This window comes from Solenopsis invicta, unplaced genomic scaffold, assembly GCF_016802725.1.
Source record: "Solenopsis invicta isolate M01_SB unplaced genomic scaffold, UNIL_Sinv_3.0 scaffold_253, whole genome shotgun sequence".
Taxonomy (NCBI): domain Eukaryota; kingdom Metazoa; phylum Arthropoda; class Insecta; order Hymenoptera; family Formicidae; genus Solenopsis; species Solenopsis invicta.
Genome location: NW_024105256.1, coordinates 14,426 through 28,194, shown reverse-complemented (window position 1 = coordinate 28,194; position 13,769 = coordinate 14,426). Strand labels below are relative to the sequence as shown.

The 13,769-nt window shown below is 43.7% G+C and overlaps 1 protein-coding gene across 1 annotated transcript; it reads right to left on the bottom strand.

Annotated features, from left to right (window-relative positions):
* Window positions 1–223: 223 nt before the first annotated feature.
* On the bottom strand, window positions 224–684 carry LOC120359875. Its single transcript, XM_039459301.1, has 2 exons — window positions 485–684; window positions 224–401 (listed from the first exon to the last, which is right to left on the bottom strand). Exons 1-2 carry the CDS (start codon window positions 682–684, stop codon window positions 224–226), a joined length of 378 nt encoding a protein of 125 aa, XP_039315235.1.
* Window positions 685–13,769: the final 13,085 nt, after the last annotated feature.

Sequence of the window (13,769 nt, the reverse complement as noted above, 5' to 3'; positions counted from 1 at the left end):
TCCTTTTCTTCTCAAAATTTTCTCGACAAGGAAAACGTCTGGATACTTCGCTTGATGCAATTCATGTTCGTAGAAAGCGCCCGCGATGCTTGTTCCATGATAATCTTCGAGGAGGTATGTGACGGGGTTCATTCTTTGCACTTTGACGATCGTAAACACCCCAGTGATCCAATTTGGTGTAAAGTTTTTTTCAAAAATTGTCTTGTGCTTGCTCACGCGTACCTTAGCTCCGACCTTGAATTGCAGGAGCAGCGATCTTAACGTGACTATACACGGGGTCCAACAGCTTTTTAGCCGACGCCGGCGTTACATCCACAGGTCGCATGCCTATCGTTCTATGCAGCGTGTCGTTGTAAATTCGGAAACCAGACGCGGCAGCTCGTCGACCCACTTGTAAGATCCTTGCAACGTAAACATCTTCCACATCTTATCTTTCAAAGTTCTATTGAAGCGCTCGATTATCGATGCTTTTAACACCGAATACGTGGAATAATGATTAATATGGTGTTTTCTCAAGAGTTTCTGTACATCGGCGTTGTAAAACTCTTTGCCCATATCCGTTTGCAAGTTGCGTGGACATCTTCCGCTCTTCTGAATTATCTCGGCGATGACGTCAGCCGTCTCTTTTCCGCTCTTACTCTTCATCCATACTGCCCATGCAAATTTGCTCAGCGCATCGATCATGGTAAGTACATATATAATGATGACCTTTGTTAATATTCAAATACGGACGCATCTTGACGATATCCGCTTGCCACGAGTCGTCGAACCCTTTGATTATAACACGTCTTCGTGGAAAATGTCTTCGAGCAGATGCATGCAATTCCTCGACGAAGCGTCGTCTCTCGGAGCTAATTCTCTTCGATGAACTCACGTTTTCGGTGTGTAAACTCGCGATGTAATGTATATCAGCTTTGTTTATTTTCTATCATCCTTCAGTAACCATTCCTTGTCTTCCGGTCTTTGTCGATTAGATAATTTTTCATACTCATTCTTCACCCGGTCTACGACCGTTCGATATCCATCCTTTACACGGTCTTGAGTCTTTTCATAACGATCCTGAGCCGTGTGATATTTATCTGTCAACCGTTCTTGAACCGTCCGATTTTTATTTAAGAACCGTTCGAAATCATTCGTCAGACGTTCGTACCCGTCTTTGTCACTCCGTGGCCACGTTCCTCCTTGCCACTCATTTTTTTTTTTTTAACACAATGTTCGCACGTCTTTCTCAAACAAAGTCAGTCTCTCGTCTGACTCTTTTCGCGGGTACACGATTTAATTTATAATAATACCGGCCTCTGTTGTAATAAATAGTTTAAAATCAGTTCTTATATGTATTATGTCTATGGTCGAGTCACTCTTGATTTCTCATATTGGTATCACTGTTCCCTCTCTATAATACCTTTTTACTTCGAGTCTTTCTCTCTTTCATTCGTTCGGTCATCACACACATACCTCTGTATTAAAACCACATTGTTGTTCTTTAATAAATCGTCTTCTATCAAGCATATTGATGTACCACAATTTTCCACACAAATCAATATGGTAGCAGAGCGTGGTTCGTGAATGGATTGAAGACTTCGCGTGTAATAAGTAAGGAAAGAAGTTAAACGTGAACGTACTCTCTCGAATTTGATACTTGCTGGAAATTTTACACGAGCAACATGGAATTCCATGGAATTGAGAAGCTGCGTGGTGCCGAAAATTGGAACACTTGGAAATTCACAGTGAGAAATCTGCTGCGAGGAACTGAAGATGCGTATGAGGTATGCACCGGTGAGATTGAAAAACCGAAATCGCTGGAAGCTACCGCTAGTGCAGAACAGCGAGTGATGTATCAAACTAACCTAAAAATCTGGGATAAGGCGGATCGTGCAGCGAGCCAGATTATTGTCAAGACTCTGGAAACCAAGGTAACGACATTGTTGGTTATGTGTGAGTGTGCAAGAGATATGTGGCTCAAGCTACATGCAGTTTTCGAACAGCAGACGAAGCAAGCTGCTCACACGGTTCAGTCAGAATTTTTCGGTTTTAATAAGAATCAATCCGATGATATGGTATCGCATATTGCAAAATTTGAAAATTTGGTTTTACGTATGCAGCAGTTGAATGTGAGGCCAGATGAATCATCTGTGATGGTTAAACTATTAGATTCTTTGCCAGATGATTATGAGAGTCTCCGACAGGCCTGGTGGGCAAGACCAGAGGAACAACAGACGCTTACAAATTTGATAGAAATACTGACATCCGATGACAAACGACGACAACAACGAATGGATAAGCAGGAAGAGATGGTCGCTCTGGTAGCCAAGGTTCAAGGGAAAAATGAATGTGACAAGATGCAGCGCGACGGAAAGAAACGTCAGTCGAAGAAACCTGTTGAATCTACAGTTGTAAAAGGTAAAAATAAATTTACACAGTATAAATGCCATAACTGTGGTGGAATAGGCCACTTTCGTAAGAACTGTCCAAGCAAGAAGCAGAAACAGAAGGATGACGACGAGGCATTTGTATGTGAAATATTGAATACTGAACTTGACGATAGCTGGATTGTTGATTCTGGTGCGACGGATCATATAACACACCGTGGTGAGTGGTTTTCGACTTTTGAATATTTTAAAACTGCTGAAATTATTCACATTGGTAACAAGTCAACAATGGATGCACTTGGCAAAGGAACTATCAAGTTTGAAGCTCTGGTTAGTGGAAAATGGTTATCTTGTCGTATGGAAAATGTTTTGTATGTACCAGATGCTCGTAGAAATCTGTTTTCAGTGACGTCAGCACTTGATAGAGGTATGGCATTCAAGTCATCTAAGAATGGATGTGAATTTACAAAAAATGGCATTGTTAAAGCGCAAGGCGTTCGAGTTGGTCAGCTGTTTAAAATGGAAATTCGTATCAAGCCACCAAAAACATCATGTGTCAAGGAAGTAAATTTATCGTCGAGGGATTCATTGCGCATTTGGCATGAACGATTAGGCCATCAGAACATGTATCATGTGAAGAAGATTTTAAGGAAGCATGACATTGAATTTAAGGATGATGGTCAGTTTTGTGGAGCCTGCGTCGAGGGGAAGCAGCATCGTAACACTTTTAAGGAACGTCAACAACGAGCAAACGAACCAGGAGAGATCATTCATGCAGATCTCTGTGGTCCGATGGAATGTACATCTCTGGGAGGAGCAAAATATTTTGTATGCTTTACATGCGACTATTCTAGATTACGCATAGTTTATTTCCTTAAAGAGAAATCAGAAACTGCTGGTAAAATTGCAGAAGTATTACAAATTATCAAAACTAATTTTGGACGTCCCATGAAAACTCTGCTATGTGATGGCGGTACAGAATTTAAAAACAGTAAAGTACAAGAACTTCTGTCATCAAATGGTGTAACTCTTGTTGTTTCTAATCCGCATACACCTCAGCAAAATGGCTGTGCTGAGCGTACGAATAGAACAGTAGTGGATATTGCTCGAACAATGCTCCTGGCGAAGAACTTACCTAAACATTTATGGGCGGAAGCAGTAAATTCAGCCGTTTATATTCTTAATCGAACTGGACCTAGTAGCCTCGATGGAAAAACGCCATATGAATTGTTTACCGGAAAAAGCGTGCATCTCAACAAATTTCACACTTTTGGTACAGGATGTTTTGTGCATGTGCCAAAGGTTCAACGTAAGAAATGGGATGCAAAAGGACAACACGGTATACTTGTTGGTTACTCAGATAACATTGATGGTTTCCGCATATGGCTAAAGTCTAGGAGCAAGATTATTCGGAGCAGAGATGTAGTGTTTGAGCCAGAAACAACGGAGGACTTATTAGCTTTATTTCCTGTTGATACAAACATTGAGCCGGAGGCTAACGATCAGAAGAAATGTATTGAAGACGTTAACATTGACTCATCCGACTCATCGAGTAATTCATCAAATGATTCAGCGGAGGATTCAGCGTTGAATCCGAAGGAAAATTTAATACCGGAAACTCCAAAACGAGATCTGCGAGATAGGAATAAGTTGAATCCACCAAAACGATTGATTGAAATCATGCTGGCTGAAATGGACGAACCTCGGAATTACACTGAAGCGACTAAATCAGAAGAATGTCATCACTGGAAAGCAGCGATGGAAGATGAATTAGCATCGTTGGAGGAAAATTCGGCTTGGTCTTTGGTCGAGTTACCAACTGGTTGCAGATCTATTTCAAATCGATGGGTTTATCGCATTAAATGTGACGCTGAAGGAAAAGTCAGCCGTTATAAAGCTCGATTAGTTGCTCGAGGTTTTAGTCAGCGCGAAGGAATTGACTATAATGATACATTCAGTCCTGTTGCTAGATTTGATACAATTCGAGCAATATTAAGTATTGCTGCGAATGAGCAACTTGAAATTGCACAGTTTGATGTTAAAACTGCCTTTCTAAATGGCATAGTTAAAGAAGATATCTTTATGGATCAACCACAAGGCTACGAGGATGGCACCAATCGTGTCTATAAACTCCATAAAAGTTTGTATGGTTTGAAACAGTCTCCTAGATGCTGGAACAAACGCTTCAAAAATGTGTCAACTAACTTTGGATTGCAGGAAAGCTCAGCAGATCCATGTCTATTTTATCGGATAATCGGTAATGAGAAGTTAATAGTCGTATTATATGTTGACGACGGTCTTGTTGTTGCTACAAAACAAACAGATATTCAAGAGTTTTTAATCAGACTTAAAAGTGAATTTAAAATAACCGTTGAAACAGTCGGTTGTTTTTTGAATGTGCTCATCAATCGTTTTGAAGATGGTTCGATTTCTATTTCCCAAAAGACCTATGCAGAAAGTATTCTGCGAAGATATAATATGGAAGAAGCTCGTTTTGTATCAACTCCAATGGAAAAATGTCATCAAGCAGAGGAAGTTATTGACACGAAGATCACGAGTGCTCCCTATCGTGAAGCAGTGGGGTGCTTGATGTATTTAGCCATCTGTACACGACCGGATATCACTTACGCAGTGAATTACGTCTCACAGTTTTTGGAAAAACCAGAAGAAAGACATTGGACAATGGTCAAGCGGATCATGAGGTATATCAAAGGTTCGCTAACGTTAGGCGTCTACTATGATGCACATGCCAAGGGTGGCAAATTAAAAATCTACAGCGATGCAGACTATGCGAGTGATTCAAATACTCGACGTTCAGTCAGTGGAATAGCTTGTAACTACAGTGGTGGAGTCATTCTCTGGGCAAGCAGACGTCAACAGAGCGTTTCCTTATCAACGACTGAAGCCGAGTATGTTGCCGCTTCAGAAGCGGCCAAGGATGCTGTATGGTTAAATCAACTATACAAGGAAATATCTCCTTTAGAGACTGCTCCAGTACTCTACGTGGATAATGTTAGCGCCATCAAGCTAACAAAGAATCCTAGTTTCCACAAGCGCAGCAAGCACATAGAAAGCGCACATCGTGCGCTTTCACTATGTACGCGAACGAGTACAAGAAGGACAACTGAAGATTGAATATGTTCCAAGCAAAGAGCAAGCAGCGGACATCCTGACGAAGGTCATTCCGCGTATACAGTTTGAAAGACTACGTAAAATGTTGGGAATGACTAATATTGATCGTTAAATTGTTTTCTTTAGTTCTTTTGATTTTGAACATTTAGGGGAAGTGTTGTAATAAATAGTTTAAAATCAGTTCTTATATGTATTATGTCTATGGTCGAGTCACTCTTGATTTCTCATATTGGTATCACTGTTCCCTCTCTATAATACCTTTTTACTTCGAGTCTTTCTCTCTTTCATTCGTTCGGTAATCACACACATATCTCTGTACTAAAACCACATTGTTGTTCTTTAATAAATCGTCTTCTATCAAGCATATTGATGTACCACAATTTTCCACACAAATCAATAGCCTCACGAAGTTCCTCGATAATGGACAGCATCTCGTTGCCATGAGCGTCGTTGCCCGCTCTATATGAAGCTTCGAGTAATCGCAATCGATCCACTAGCTCGTTGGGATCGTCCCAGTGCGCGTAATCGATCTTATTATCGTTTAGTATCATAGCGCGAGGAATTTCCTTTCCGGATTTATTCTTTCTCTTTAGTGTAGATTCAATTGACGTTAATGGCGCAATCACGTATCTATACCTGTATCCTCTGTTGCCCTGTAGTCGACTCTGCGCGGTGAAATTGCGTCTATGTACGTTTGTAGCCAACAATATGCTCTTGTACTTTTGCAAATCGTCCTCCTTATAGAGAAAATCATCGGGTAATCTCTTAAAAATCAACTCATAAAGACCGGGTGTGCCAACGTATCGCACGCCATCGATAATAATGTTATCATTGATGTCCACGTCAAACTTTTTATTACCAAGCATCATTTCGTCCCTGACGAGACGAACGCCATATATGGTGTCTATACTTTTCTCCGATCCACTACCGCTGAGGAACTCGCCGATGTACTTTTAACCGAGCGGACCCAAATGCTGCGACAACGTTTTTCGACCTTCCAACGTTTGCATCTGATGTTGAATAGTTGTTCCGAATGAATCGTCTGTGGTTTCGAAGACGTCCTCGAGAACCTTATTCGTTGATTTTGCCGCTCCAATCGTAGGTGTTTTCGTCGACGGTCCTGGCGATTCTATCATTGTAGAATGAAGCACAGGTGAATCCAACGCCACGTTAGAACGTTTCCTTTCTCCCGATGGTATTTTCGAATATTTGTGAAATGCTCCATTATCGTCGTCGTCGTCGTCGCTATCCATGTGTTTTTTCTTAGTATGTTTCGACTTTTCCTCCTTAATATCTTTAACCTCTCTCTTAATCGGCTGAGATTCTTCGACAATCTGTTTCAGAGATTCGACGATAGGCTTGCAACGTCTCTCCATCGCGTTATCCTCCTCGATTTTACCGGTTTTTAGTGCGCGATGCTTCTTGCAGATAGCCTGGCTCGTCTTTTCAATTTCTTTCGCGAGTTTCTCGCGATTACGTATATTAGCCATGTTAAACGTCTCTATTCAAATTATCGAGAATAACTAATCGTTTCGCGGTACCGCAAACTCGTTAAATCCTCTTCTGTATCGTCCATTAGTGAGCGAGCTATCCTTGTCTATCACTATAAATCCGTATTCGCGCTGCCAACAATCACGGCACAATGCGCAAAATTCGTCGTACGATATGTCGGTGTTCACGTGGTCGTTGTAAACGTGTCTCAAGTTGGTACCATCTTGTTTAAACAGGATTAGGAGATTGGCATTATCGCGAATCAGATGTTTCGGTATCCTCGCGTACGTTTGACAAAGATAAAAGCAGTCGACTGTAGAATGGCGACCAATTGAAAAGTATTCTCTGATCGCATCTTGGTTATCGTACGCAACGTCGGCGAAGACGAAGATCGAATTCGGACGAGCCTCGATTGGCGGAACGACATCGCTATTATTTGAAAACGTAAAGTATCAAATTTCGTCGATCGATGCCAACAGATTTTCGAGATATCGATATTTTGGCTGCTGTAGCGACTTTGAATATACGTAAACATTCTCGAAACGTACACAGTGCGGACTCTCGAGCAGACTTATAAGAACGTTAGTTTTGCCGCACGAAGATGGGCCCGCAATTATGGCGCGGATGGTACTCGGCAACATTTCACAGTGTTTCCGCAACTGCGCGCTTTCCCCCATTATTCGCAATTTTTCGTCGCAATTTTTGACGCGTATCGTACGCGACTGCCGCACGAATTTCATGTTTAACACTAAACTCGCGTGACACCTCGAGCGCCTATATATAGACGCACGAAACCTTAAAGCGCTCATTAGCAAAAAAATGTTTCTCGCGTTGTCATCTCCCTGCCATGTTCTTGATCTAAGCACTGAGCAGTATATACCGAAGATCGTACTTTTACGCGTGTGCGGCAACTATATTGATCATCTTTGGCCACGGCTTCCGAAACATATACAGGCGGACCCTGAGGTTCAAACGTATCGTCGCTGCAACGAGCATCACAATCAGCCGTGGCAGTGGACGCACATTGACGGTCCCGCGCCGAGAATTAAGGATTGCGAGGAATGTCAGCGTCGAGCAAAGGTCGCGTCGGAGGTCTGTTGAATCGAGCGATAAACGCGCTTCCTTTCGAATTACATATTCCCGGTTATCAGTTTTGCGGTCCGGGCACTCGGTTGAAGAAACGATTGACCAGAGGTGACAAAAGTGTAAATCCATTGGACGCGGCGTGCCGCGAACACGATATTGCGTACTCTCTTAGCACAAACTCGTCGATAGACACGCAGCCGACAGAGTGCTCGCCAACAAAGCGCTGGATTGTGTCATCGCGAGAGAGTCGACTATCGGTGAGAGAGCCGCCGCTGCAGCCGTTTGGGCAGCCATGAAAGCCAAGACCAAGATTGGCATGGGTATGAAGGCGAAAAAGAGGAAAACAACGACAAAGAAAAAACGAATACTTCCGTCGGCGAAACGAGGTGGTATGTTGCCAATTCTACCAATCTTGGGCGCGATTGGATCATTAGTCGGAGGAGCAGCCGGTGTAGCGAAAGTGATAAACGCCAACAAAGCCGCGCGACGCCAGCTCGAGGAGCTGCAACGCCACAATCGCGCGATGGAACAGGGTCGCGGTCTACATTTAGCTCCATATAAAGACGGACGCGGATTGTACCTGGGCCCATATAAAAGTGGACGAGGTTTATCAGCGAAGAAGAAAAAAAAAACGCCGAAAAGACGATAAGAATGCCCACAGGCGTGACTACTGACGTGCAGTTGAAACAGCTGGCGAGACGTATGCGCATACCGTATTTTAGAGGTGTTTTCATGCTCGATGCTTTACCGTCGAATGGCGTGCGTTTAAACGAGAGCGCCATCGTTAATCTAGACGATACCACGGGGCCTGGTACTCATTGGGTAGCGTTTGCAAAGAGGAGCAACCGCGTCAAATATTTCGATAGTTTTGGCAATCTGCGACCGCCTCGAGATCTCGTGCGTTATTTCGGAAACAATGTTACGATAGAGTACAACCGAACGCCCTATCAGACATACGCTCAGAATTTCTGTGGGCAAATGTGCTTGCGTTTTCTTCAAAGAGTAAAATTTTAAAAATATCGACGTGGTGCTGCAGACTCTCAGTGTAAGTCGAGCGCTTTCTCCGTCATGTCGTTGACACTAACGCTCAGTGGAACGAGCAGCGTTCTCGCTGCAAATTATTCACCGCCAATAGATTTGACCGATGGAGAGTATGAACTCGGTCTGACGCTCCATAACCAGCACGCTGAAAAACTATGTAACGCTGACATACGATAAAAACGTGGTTCTGCGAAAGGCTGGCTGGGAAGAACGAATGACTACCAATGATGGCTTCTTCAACTTTTGCGATCCGCTCAATATGCTTTTGGGATTCTGCGAGGATTATAAACGCATAGTGATCAACGCGCGTCACGAGTTTATCTTGATACGAACGCGCAACGATAACAATTGTCAGTAGTATGACTATGCCGGTTCTAACTATGGTGCAACGAGGGGGGGTAAGGTGCGCGGGGAAAATGTAGGAAATGTAGGTGCGGCGGGACTTACCCTTATCTGTTTACATAAACAGTGATAACCGTTATCTATTTATGTAGATAGTGATAACCGTTATTTGTTTATGTAAGTAGATAGGGGGGCGGATAGGTGGGGGGGACCCTCATTGCTTCCGAGTTAGAACCGACATAATATACATAATTCGCGGGCCTGACGTCACCGCAGGGCAATATCGCGGGCCTGACGTCACCCTTGAAATTCGCGGTGATTATTCGCGGAACTGTCCTTTGTCGCCGCCGCCACCGCCGCGCGAGACAAAGGATATATATAAAAATATTTTTGGGACTCACCTTCTTCACTTGCCTCCACCCCCATCGATAGCGCAGCGGCCCGCGGTCACCTTTCTGCCGCCGCCGCCGCCACCCCGCCGCCACCACCACCACCCCACCACCACTCCACCACCACCACCACCGCCACCACCACTAATTATGTCTTTCGTCTTTCGTCTTTGTCCTCCTTCCCGCCACCACCACTAATAGTCCTCTTCCCCCTCCTCCTCGTGGAGGATAAGTTGTATCGTTGAAATTATATGTATTAATATAAAATCTGGTAGAAAAGAGAAGATCTCGTAGAGGTTATTTGCGTAAAGTTGGGCTCCTTCCTCTTCTTCTTCAGCTTCCTCTTCTTCAGCTTCCTTTTCTTCCTCGCTTTCCTCTTCTTCCTCGCTTTCCTCATTGTATACAGGAGGAGGAGGAGGAAGATGTCCGTTCAGGACAGCTCGTGCTGTTTCAAGCACTTCGCGTAGAATATCGTTGGGAAAGTGGGAGAAGAGATTGTGCAGATACTCCTGCATTGATTCTTCTCCAAATTCCATATTTATTATTATTACTTTCTATTACGCACTTAAGATCACTCACTTGCGGCGAAGTACCTCATGAATTGAGAGCACGGCTACGACTGAGGAACAAAGGGCTGTGCGAGAGCGTCCTCCGTCGCAGCGCGTATTTACAATTGCGGCGTACGTTTCATCTTAATCTTTGACCGTCATTCAATACTTTTTGAGAGCAGACGCAACTGTATGCTGATTAATGTAATATATATCGTCACCGTTGCCCTTTTATCGACACCGCCGCTTGATGTAATACGGATTGCAAATTGTGACGCTTTTTGCGATTAACGTTTCTGGAATTTTTAAGAAGGAAAAGGGGAAGTTCCTCTTCCTTCCAATAATTTCTTTGTTATCACACGAACGTGTTACAACATGTTTTTTCGCGCTCTAACAACATGAAAGAAACGTATAAGAATGTAAATGAAATGAACAAAACATAAAATAACGTTGATGTAATGGAGGGAAAGGAATAAAACATATCTCGTATATTACATATGTTTATTCATGTAATTGTGTCCACCAATTGAAAAGTTTGAATACATTTTGCATTGCACAATGTTTATTCGTACGGTGTTGTCCACATTGAAAAGTATTAGCATCATCTAGATTATTCAGATTATCCACGTCTTCGTAATCCACATCCAGGCTCTCGATGTATGCGTATTCTCGTCGACTGTCCAGAAGTAATTCTCCCAGCCATTCTCTTTTCTCATGCCCTTTGACGTACACAATCTCCTTGTTGTCAGGATTTTCAGCACCCAGTACTGCAGTTGTAATCACTTGTCTCGCTTTCCGGTACGGAACCACTCCGTCGGTGCCCCATCTTAGCCCATGATGACAGGCAGTGAGCCAGGAAGCACAGGATTTTTCGGATTTCATCAACCAATCCCATGGCTGGGGACTGTCAAAAATATAATGCGCGAGAACGTTTCCCCCTCTTAACGCCGCAAATTCTTTTACGATGAAACCACTTAATCGTCCAAGGGGGAAACCTTGCAGATCCACAAACGTCGGCACGGACATGTCGCGGTCGAAACGAAGACTGTGGTCCACGTCGATGTATCGTATAATTTATATATGCGCAGAATTAGGTGATTTTGCGCACAATGTTTGTCAACGGGTTATATTGAATCACGCGATCGTGTATTATGAGTGCATACGCGCCGGTGTTATCCGGCACGTTATCTTTAGTTTCGAATTCTATTCGCACGTCAACGGTTGCGCTCTTAATCGATTCGACTTGCCGACTGCAATCAATTATGCAGAACGGACCTTTGTTTAGAAAGTTGGTGACGGTGAGATTCGGCTCGAGATACTCGTATCCGAGGTCGGTTTTGCAGAAACGCGCGTACATCTCGTATAGAATAGCCCATTTGTTTTTGGCAAAATCAAGATCCATTTCGATGTAGGGATAAGATTCAGAATTCAGATAAAGTTTCTCGTTGGTCAAATTGCAATGGTCGAATCGGCTCGTGTCCTCAGACATGTTATTTTTTCGGCCGGTTTGCATAGCGAAAATGACGTATCGCGGCTTCTCGAGCTGAGTAGCGGTCTTGATTGCCCACGAATGCTTGGTCGTGCGTTGCAATAGTGGATACTCGTAAAGATCCCACGAGCGAAAAGCCATGCTGAGATATCGTCCGCTCTCCAAAGTGCGCAGCATCGAAAGTTTATTTATATCACTCAAGAGTACATGCGGCATTCGCCACTGAATTTTAAACAACTCGAGAACGGGCTCCAACGCCGAATTACCCTTCAGACAATTGTTATCGTTGCGCGCTCGTATCAAGATCAACTCGTGACGAGCATTGATCACTATGCGTTTATAATCTTCGCAGAATCCCAACAGCACGTAGAGCGGGACACAGAAATTGAAATACCCGTCAGCGGTAGTCATCTGCGTTTCCCAGCCGGCATTTCGCAGAATCACGCTTTTGTCGGATGACAGCGTTACATAGTTTTTCAGCGTGCTGGTTATGCCCACGTTTCTATTACGATCAATTTCGACGCCGTTCAACTCGTATCTTATCTCGTCGAACATAAAAGCCACGCAATTGTTTCCCAATACCACGTCGCCGCTGGCCCCTTCAGGTCTATTCTGTTTCGTAATTCTCCCCTCGACGTATAGGAAACTCTCGTACGGCAATGTATACAAATCTTGTTGTTGTATGGGTATTCTTATCTCATCGCTGTGCCCGTACGTTGTGTTTGCATACGGCGAATAAGCGTGGGTTTCAATCTTGACGATTCGATCGTCAAAGATCGGCTCGTCTCTGACATTTAGAATATCAGTCATTTTTAAGATTTTCGTACCGCGAATCCCAGTGATTGTAAAAATTTAACGTTTGATGCGCTGAGCTTTTTCTTCTCAGTTGACCGAGTCGGATTATCAATCGATGATGTCACCGTCCTTGTAAAGAATGCGATATCTCTCCGTGCGCGCTCGGCTCCACTCAACACAAGCATCTCATGTGTCACGCTCGCTTTCGAACGTGCAACCTAACTGTAATCTCTTCTCCGCGAAAGTCCAACAATCGTCCGTTTTGATCGACAACTCGTATGGTGAGAGTCGTAATGCTCCGTACGATTACTGGAAGGTAAATGATCTGATTTGGCTTTTCACTGAGCTTATATCCTGAAGGCCCACTCGGCGAAAATTCATGAATCGTATGCACACGCGCACCGTTGTTGTATGCACCTGCAGTTACACTGCATTCAATACAAATTATATTTACGTTAATTATGTTGATCGACTGGTCCGATTCATACCATCTACGCGGTTGCAGTACGCGCTTCGAGAATCCCAGCAGCGATCCAATGCTGTTTGGTTTATTAAAGTTTATTGTGTATGCACATTTAATCTCGCACTTCATTGTGTTTTAATTTGCGCGAATCACTATCGGGAACTCTTCTTCCTCGTTGTCATCATTGAACACGCCGATATCGCCGCGGACAACGTCACCGGTATCGGGTGCGTTGCGTCGTGGACGTTTCTGCGAAATTGCGCGTTTCAAAAATTCGTTTATGGCCGGCAGCTCGTACGATCCTTCGGGTATCGTAATCTCCGCATCGTCTTTACCGAAATAGAATTTATTGTTCGAGGCGTTCACGTTCGGTATTGTGTTGTAAGTTTCAAAAAGCGTTAGACCGAGTTCGTATTCGGCATCGGTTAAATCTATCGTCGGAGAGTAATTTGCAGCGAGAACGTTGCTCTTTCCGCTCAGCGTTAGGGTAAACGACATGATGGAAAAAGCGCTCGACGAATACTGAGACTTTGCGGTATCTCGTCGGTCTTTTAAAGGTCAACAGTCTGAAGAAACCGCAAGCACATTTGTCCGCAGAAACTTTGATCGTACGTCTGATAGGAC

What these genes read in the sequence shown, in the direction of transcription:
- LOC120359875 (XM_039459301.1), bottom strand. Translation starts at nt 684, where the DNA reads ATGATCGATGCGCTGAGCAAATTTGCATGGGCAGTATGGATGAAGAGT. An exon ending in CATATTAATCATTATTCCAC is followed by an intron (nt 402 to 484) that starts GTATTCGGTGTT and finishes TTACGTTGCAAG; the next exon opens with GATCTTACAAGTGGGTCGAC.